The 8946-nt window shown below is 40.1% G+C and overlaps 1 protein-coding gene across 4 annotated transcripts in view; it reads right to left on the reverse strand.

Moving 5' to 3' along the window:
- BZW2 (basic leucine zipper and W2 domains 2) overlaps positions 1–8946 on the reverse strand; it is a 60041-nt gene that overhangs the window by 7634 nt on the left and 43461 nt on the right. For all 4 annotated transcript variants that reach the window (XM_024766984.1, XM_024766986.1, XM_024766988.1 and 1 more), the window contains 4 exons: positions 7953–8062; positions 3244–3414; positions 1302–1448; positions 34–172 (listed from right to left, as the gene is read on the reverse strand). In XM_024766984.1, the coding sequence (XP_024622752.1) occupies positions 34–172; positions 1302–1448; positions 3244–3414; positions 7953–8062 (567 nt within the window). The remainder of the gene's footprint in view (positions 1–33; positions 173–1301; positions 1449–3243; positions 3415–7952; positions 8063–8946) is intronic.

Raw genomic sequence — 8946 nt, forward strand, 5'->3', positions numbered from 1 at the left:
GAAACATAGTGGCAGGACGACATAGATACACACCTTTATAAAAAAGAACCACGATCTTCTGAAAGGCTTTCATGAAATGGATGTTGTCATAACAGTACTCTTGCACCTTCTGGAGGAGGATCAGCTCTGACTGGCCTTGGGAGCTGAACACAGCCAGGAGTGGAGCGTATTGCTGGAACAGAAGTGGGGAGTAAAACCATTTACTCTCGTGAGAGGTGCAGGGCTGACACCACTTGAATCGTAACAATAATCTGGAGGTTTGCTTAGAAAATCTTCACTTTGAGGATTATCTTATTCTAATATTGTGACCAATCAAAATGAATTTTTTACCCCTGCACCTTATCAGATTTCTCTCACTGTACCCACTAAAAGAAACCAAATATGAAATTCTGACTATATTAAAGATAACTGCTATGCTACTGTGTCTGTCTAATGGGTCCTGTGAAAACAAGACAGAGTTCCTAAGTTCCAAAGGCTCCCAGGGCTGCTGTGACCCCTCCATCACTGAAGTGTGGCTCTGCCACTGGAAGAGTGGGCGTCTCCTTCCTAAACATCCGACCCCCCACATGTCATCTTTATGGTTTTGTTCATACTGTTCCCTTCGTCCCAAATGACCTTGGCTTCCAGTTGTTGATGTTTGGCTATTGTTTTCTCTAAGACCTACTCAGCTCAACGCTTAACTCCTCTGAGCCTTCCCTGGTCAACTTAACCTGCATAGGCTACTCACTGCTCTGTCTTCCTAAATACTGAGAGATATCTGAATTTACATCCTACCTAGTTTAAACTAGGTACCTGTTGATTTCCCAATTCAAGTGTAAACTCTGAAGGCAGGCTCTAAGTCTTCCACTTGTCTTAAGACACTTTTATAGGGAGAGGACAATAAAAGCAAAAACATATGTATCTCCCCACAAAAATATATAATTTACACAATCGGTTGATTTTTTCCACCACTCAGTTTTCAAATTCTAATGTCAGCTTGTAGTTTACTTAAAAAATACTCATTAAGAATTTTTATCATGTAGAAGGAGAACCAATAGTTCGACTACATTTCCCTTTAAATATTGAATATATGACTATTCTGTGGATTTTCTGACATTGTTTTTAGTAAGAACTTACCCTTAGGTATTTCATAAGCTCTTACATCTGAAACATTTTAGGTAGTGGCAAATTTGAAAAGAAAAACACTAGGAAGTACGTGTTTGGACTGAGTGTGGGCGAATTATGATTAGAACCCATCTATCACATTGTTAAGAGCTGCAGTTGGCCTGCAGCCAAGACTGTGCCTTGTTGGGACCCAGTACCTTCAGATGCTTGAGGGCTTGCTCGGCGACGAGCTCTTCCTTCTTGTTCCATTCCACAGCGTTCATTATACAGGTCCACAGCAGTCCAATCACTGCTGTTTCTGGAAGATCATTCCTCTTCATTTCTTCTTTAACATAGAGCACCACCTAAATTTCACAAAAAAAGGAGTCAGAGAGTAACAGACAGATGGGGAGTTCCCCTCTCACTGTGCCCAATCAGTAAAAGGTTAGGGGCAAATATTCTGCTCAGCTCCTCCCTTCCTGGCATATACTCCCCAGTTACGAGAGGCAGGAAAAACACAATGATTTGTTCTCAAAGCAGATTTATTTTTAGTCCCCAAATTAATAGGCTTATCTCTGGCCAGGAGGTGCTGGATAATAGAAAATAAAAAAAGAGAATCGTGGTTTCTTAGGGGCTATTCTCTTACAGGTAGGAACCCCTTTGAGTAAAGCAGGGCCAAGATTATTTAAGCCAGTGTGACTTTCTGGGGTTTGAAGAAGGCAACAGAGCTGTGAATTTTTACTTCCGATCCTTAACTTTAAACCTCTTGAAAAATGTCTTGGGCTTGTACAAGGCATTCTCTGCAATTCATTCTTTAATTATCGCTTTTGATGATCCTCGTGCCTCATGTAAATAAACTGTGAAGTGCAAAGACTTTACATATGATACATATCAAAGCAGCAACCCTCAGCAGGCTATTTTCCCTTCAGAATTACTTTTAAATGTGCAAATGTATCCTAAAACCTGATCGTATGGAATAAAATCTGCCTAACAGTGTATCTTATGTTAAACTTGTTTGGAAAAATCTTTCTCCTTTTGAATAGAATCACAAATAGAGGTGAGGGCCTCAGAAGTGATTAAAAACCATAATGTCAATATATCTCACGTGTACTACTTTGTGAGTAGTACAGCTATTTTTCTCCCTTCCTTTTTTTTTAATGAAAATACGTTGCTTTCTTTCCTGCTGGCCTGGGGTACAGAGGGGTCAGCTGTGGGTTAAGCAGCCTTTGAGAACCGAAGGAACTGGGAAGTCCTCGTCCCCCAGCTGCAAAGAAAGGTGGCATCTCTGCACCTAAAGGTATCGCAGTGTTATTTGGTTTGCTTTTTTTCCCCCATGTTAAATCATGTTCAAGTTCTTTGCTTGGAGAAAGATTACTGAATATATTGCTGACCTTAATGCCATGAGACTTAGGACCAACACCTCCACCTGCTGGACAGCATCAGTCTGGAATTCTCCAGCCTTAAACCGCAAAAGGTATCTTGCAAGGCTGTGAGCACGCAGGATAGTGAGGATTTGGGACTTGGGAGTAAGTGGCAAAAGGAAAGGACTCTTTATGCAATTTTTGAATTATCATGTAAAAGTTTTTAAAGTTCAAATAGGAAGTTTTCTTCAGGCAGGACTTAAAAAAAAAAAGATACAATCATAGCTGTATGAAAGATAGCTATACAAAAAGGTAGTATTTATGTTATGTGAATACATGACTATTATGAGTGGGATCCAATGAGTCCTGGTCCAACTGGTCTTTACCCATGATATGACTGCAAAATCACCCCTTTTTTGTCTTAAAATTAAAACCTATGTATATTAACCCAATACTTAACCATATTATGTAATCTGCAATAAAATGGGAAAACCACCATAAATCGAGGTATACTGCTAGTGGAGAGTAAATCTATTCAACAGATGAAACATTTTGACAACCATAGCAACCTGGTAAATAAGGCACTTGTGTGGAAACACTCATTATTTTCTGGAACATCCTGGAGGAGTCTGAATCAATACTTTGAAAGCGAGCTCACTTAAATGGTATGAAAAGGGCTTCGAGTTCATAGCAATAAACAAAGGGAGGTCTCCTTAAGGGAGGTCAAGCTTGTGCTGCACAGGCTACGTCATCCCTCTCGCTGAACAGGTTTGCAGTGATGTCAGTCCATGGTCCCCACCTCCTTGATCGGGCATTCCTGAGAAAGACGTTCCTGGAGCTCCTTCTGCAGCTCCTTCCTGGTGCCCAGGGACTGCTGGACTCGGAGGAAGTCAGAGAGCTCCTTAAGACCTGCGTCAGTGAAGTACTGAGCAAAATGATCCACACTCTGTCTGTTAACTGGAAAGAGCTCCTGGGAGAGAAAAGAAGAGAGACTGTTATACAACATGCCATTCACATTTCAGCAAGCGTAAAGAACAACATTTTCATATTAAGAGAACACTTAGAATATCTCATATTTGGAAGAAAAGAAGAAGGATGAGTTTTTCAAAAGAATAAATCTCGGATATATTTCTTGAGCATCTGCTAAGGTACCTTCCAAAATTAGGCAATTTGACAAAGAAAGAGAATAAAAAATGCTAAGCAACTTACATAAACTAGTTGCACTCATTTGGCACTGCTATTTACTTCTTCTTTTACTTTAATCAAAGTGCAGCACGTACAAAAACAGAGCTAAATTTGCTATTAAGTACCAATAAGATGATAACCCTGAATAACGTTGGGATTATTTTAAACCGACTAGAAAAAACTGAAATCATTAACCACACTGTTTCCTTAACTATGAGTTAACAGACCAAAGCCAGTTTTAGTAATGCTGAAATGATCTGAGATAATATGAGGAAAACAACATTGACTATTATCATCTCAAGGACCTCTATTCAGCATTTCATTAAGGAAAATGCTGCTATTATTCTAAAATAACAGCTCAGAGCTAAAGGGAATTTTTGTTGTATTTCTTAATGGTGGTGGCTCGAAATTAAGTTCATGGCGAGATCTAATCTAAATCCGCCCTACTGTCTCTTCAGTTCATTACATAATTCTGTTGGAAATTTTTTAAAAGAGCAGCACGCCATGGCTGCTCTCATATTCTCACCTCACTTCCATTTCACCTTACACAGCTCGGCAGTGTCTCAGGAACACTTAGTCATGTTCTAACCCTGTGTGACGCCAACACCCAACTAAGAAAGGAAGGCAATTTTCAAAGCTCTCACATTTTTCACACTGCTGCAGAGTCTATAAAATAGATCCAAACTTTTATGATGGTGAGATTTGCATATATAGATGGCCAATGGCTACGTGGCTTCAATAAAAATCTCAGAAGAAAGATCTGCAACGAGTTTGCCACCAAGCATAGGGACATAGCCAGATGGCTTCTGTCATGACTCAAATTTCAATATTCTCTGTACCATCATCCCATAATTTGCCTTGTTGAGTCATCAGTTTCAAAATGTCAGAACAGAGTTGGTGGGAGCAGCTATCAAACACACATTCATGTTAAAGCAAACATTTCATACCTGACTGAAATGTTGTCACTGATATTTATTCTACCATTCAAGAGGCCTTTCAAATTTTGGGGGGCAGGGAACTAGTTTAATTTTGAGTTTCTTCTATGAATCAAGAGGTGGTGGGCATTTTACTCATAATTGTAAAAAGTAGAAATTTTTCTACAAAAATAAACTAAGCCTCAACAAGGCTAAGCAGCTTGACCCAAATTATGCAGCCAGAAATATTTAAGGGCATAGCTGTGTGACCCCAAAGGCAATAATTACTCTGTTACTCGTGCCAGCATTCAATACTCAAATTAGGGAGAATCTGACTGCAAATTCTGATGGAAAGTTATGTTCAGAGTAAGACATCATCAAACATGTTACTAGTGGTTTTTTATTTATTTTTATGAACTATAACCACAGTCCTTATGAATGATACATAACATCTTGAAAATTATTATTCAGATTAAACTGAGCTAAAATCAGTATAAATCATGTCATGACCTTTACTAACTTGGAACATAGTTTGCATTTGTTACAAAAATCCTACCCAGGGCTTCCCTGGTGGTGCAGTGGTTGGGAGTCCGCCTGCCGATGCAGGGGACACGGGTTCGTGCCCAGGTCCGGGAGGATCCCACATGCCACGAAGCGGCTGGGCCCGTGAGCCATGGCCGCTGAGCCTGCGCGTCCGGAGCCTGTGCTCCGCAACGGGAGAGGCCACAACAGTGAGAGGCCCGTGTACTGCAAAAAAAAAAAAAAAAAATCCTACCCAGGTAAAAACCTTTATCACCTCATCCCTAGATTAAGGTCTCCCTACTTCTGCCCTTCCTCCTGAATCTGCTCCCAATGCAACAGCCAGAGAGATCCTGTTAAGACTCCAAAATCACATTATGCACGTTTTGCAGAGACTTTTCCAAAAAACTTCTCACCTTACTCAGAATAAAAGCCGGAGTTCTTAGATGATAGGGGACCTGCTATGACTCTGACCTGATCTCCTACATTTTTGCTCTTACTAATTACCCTCTCTTTCTTGCTGTCCCCAACATGCCACGCCTCAGAGCCTCTGCATTTTCTGCTGTCTTTGCCTGGAATACTCTTCCTGGGGATATCTAAATAGATCGCTTCTTCACACAAATGTTACCTTATCAGAGAGGCCTTCTCATACCATACTGACACTCCTCAGTGCTTCCCTATTTAGTTTTTCTCTCGGAGCACTCTTCACTTTTTATTATACCATGTATTATTTTAATTGTTTATTTAGTTTATTGCCTGTCCCCCTGAAACAGAATGTAAGCCCCATAAAGGCACAGGTTGCCTGCTTGATTTCTTTCAATATCTTCAGCTCCTAGAAAAGTTTCTAGCCAATGTCTTGATCATTGTTCCCTTTTCCAGGGATGGGGGCATGATATCAGGCAGGCATGGTTCTAAGGCACAGCCACCCTGTCCTCATGGAGTTTCTGGTAGAAACTGCTACCTATGCTTTTCATGTTCAAAACATATGTAGACAAAGAAACCTAGTAAGAACAGCTAAATGATATGTATTTTTCAAAAAGGAAATACATTAAAATTTTTTTAATGAAGTAACCTAATTAAGTTAACCAAGCTCTGCCTATTGGCATCCTTAAGGAACCATGCTTTAAGAAATAACTGAGTCTTTTGTGGTTAAGTTGTAATTGTATCTTTGTTCCTAATAATTCACCCCCCACCCCTCTCCCTTAAACAAGTATTCAGTGAAGACCCTCCTTGCTGTATCTGTCTTCACAGGTGGAGAAGTAGCCCATGAGTGGACTAAATCTTCCTACCCCATGCCAGGCTTCTCTGTGACTTCTTTTGATGAAAGAAGGTGAGCTTTTAAAGCACCGGAATGTCTCCCTTCAGTCACCTGTGCTCCTGTCCTCTGCCATGAGGACAGAATAGCCCAGATGTGAGCTGTTCCTTCAGCCTGGGACCCAGAATGAAAGGGCTGGGGCCTTGCCAAGATACAGCTAATCCACAGACTCAGGGACACGAATATATTCCTTCATATGAACTTCCACCCACATCAGCAACCTATTCACTTGTCTTCTGTGACTTCTATATACCCTTCATTGGTAGAGAGTAGGCTCCGTGAAGGCAAGAAACATTTCTGTCCTGTCTCTACTGGCTCCACAGCTTCTAGGACTGTGCCTGGCACAGAGCAGGCACTTAATAAATATAAGTTAGGGCTTCCCTGGTGGCGCAGTGGTTGAGAGTCTGCCTGCCGATGCAGGGGACACAGGTTCGTGCCCCGGTCTGGGAAGATCCCACATGCCGCAGAGCGACTGGGCCCGTGAGCCATGGCCGCTGAGCCTGCGCGTCCGGATCCTGTACTCCGCAACGGGAGAGGCCACAACAGTGAGAGGCCCGCGTACCACAAAAAAAAAAAAAAAATATATATATATATAAGTTAAATGAAAAGTATTATCAGTGGCAGAAATTAACAAGAATCTGGACTTAATTTTTCTTCTTTATCATATTCTAAAGACTTCCAAGACCCAAATAGGGCTATTTTAGGTAAACCTCAAGAGATAAAGGAATTTTGAGTCATTGAAAATACAAGAGTTTACAATGAGCCAGATTTGGAATTATCCCATGAATCAACACCCTTGCACAGAACACAATGGAAGAGAAAACAGATAAGTAACTAGGTAAAGAGAAGATGGCAAGCATGTCTTGCAATTTTAGACTTTGTCCTAAAATTTTAAAAGCAATTTCACTTGAAGCAATCTCTGTCATCTGCACAGCTGTTGGTTCTGGCAGAAAGAAATTATAGGGAGCAGATAGGAATTATGAGGACAAAATATTTTTCTTTTCTTTGAAAAATACAAAGAGAAGTAAAAATATAATCAAGCAATCATGACACTGGGAGCTTCAAATTACTACTATTAACTTGTTAGCTTTCTTAAATATCTAAGTATTTCCAAGGAATCTTAGTATAAACAAGGAATCTTCTTTAACTTTTTATTTTGTTAACAAACTAACGTGTATTTGAGGTCAGTGTCATTCACCTACGACCCAAGATAATCACAAATGTCTAATTAGGTGGGATCGATGTGACTTTAAATTTCATATTAAAACTTTACATTTCTATAGTTATTAGCTGCAAAAGAGTTAATTCTGATAAATGTTATCACCACGTCAACAAACTTCTAAATTTGAAAGTCTCTGTACTCCCTATGACTCTTTAATTTTATCATTCCATTTATTTATGCAACAAAGATTAAACTGGAATTAGTTTCTATCTGCCAACAACACAGAAATAAAAAGAACCATGTTCCAATTCGACATAGATTCGGGCATTTCAGTTATGTATTACATACATCACAATTGACAGAGCCAAGGCAGAAGCACGAAACATACAACCCTTTGCCCAAACAACACTTACAAGTAGCCTCTTGTCTAAGTTGGCTTTTCTCAAAGAGGAGGTAACAGAGTTGGCATCTTTTTCTGCCATCCATGCTTTAAAAAGCTTGACAGCAAATGAGGCTGCAATGCCTGTTAAAAGAAAAAAAAGAGTAAACCTTTTATAACAAAAACCACTTGTGATGATGTACAAGGCAACATTTCCCATTAGGCGTCCTGAAATGACTAAATAACTCAAAGACTTGATTTGGCACAAAGGAAAAATGGAAAGCTCTCCAGGCACCGTACTATTCATTACTCAAGGAAATATTTTCATAAGAAGGGGAAAAAAAATGTTAAAGTACTTTTCAAAGTTGGACTCCCTAATTCCAACCTGTTATAACTGTAAATTTATTTATTTTTACCTTGGTCAAAGCCAGATTCAAAGCCAAGGATCTTCTAGTGTTTTGCCTCTATTTCACCCTGTGGTTCACCAGTATTTCATATTTTTAACCGTGATCCTGAGGTACACCAAATAAACCGCAAGCCATAAAACTGAAATGTCAATGTGTCAACTAATTTGCTGATAAATAATACCAGTGAAAGAACATCAATAGTGACCGGTATAAATAAATAAAGCTATAGATGAACATAAATCATTTACTTCCCAGTTTTGCTTTTTGTAAAAAGCATTTTAAAATATTCACGAGTTAAGGTATGAAAATGTCAGTGCTGTTTTAAGCTGAAATCTTTTCTGGATATTTTAAAAGAGATTTTAAAAATAGCTATGTTGGGCTTCCCTGGTGGCGCAGTGGTTGAGGGTCCGCCTGCCGATGCAGGGGACGCGGGTTCGTGCCCCGGTCCGGGAGGATCCCACATGCCGCGGAGCGGCTGGGCCCGTGAGCCATGGCCGCTGAGCCTGCGCATCCGGAGCCTGTGTTCCACAGCGGGAGAGCCCACAACAGTGAGAGGCCCGCGAACCGCAAAAAAAAAAAAAAAAAAAAAAAAAAAACTATTTTAATAAGGAATTTACTCAT

The sequence above is a fragment of the Neophocaena asiaeorientalis genome, unplaced genomic scaffold (genome assembly GCF_003031525.2).
Source record: "Neophocaena asiaeorientalis asiaeorientalis breed wild unplaced genomic scaffold, Neophocaena_asiaeorientalis_V1.1 scaffold70, whole genome shotgun sequence".
Lineage (NCBI taxonomy): Eukaryota > Metazoa > Chordata > Mammalia > Artiodactyla > Phocoenidae > Neophocaena > Neophocaena asiaeorientalis.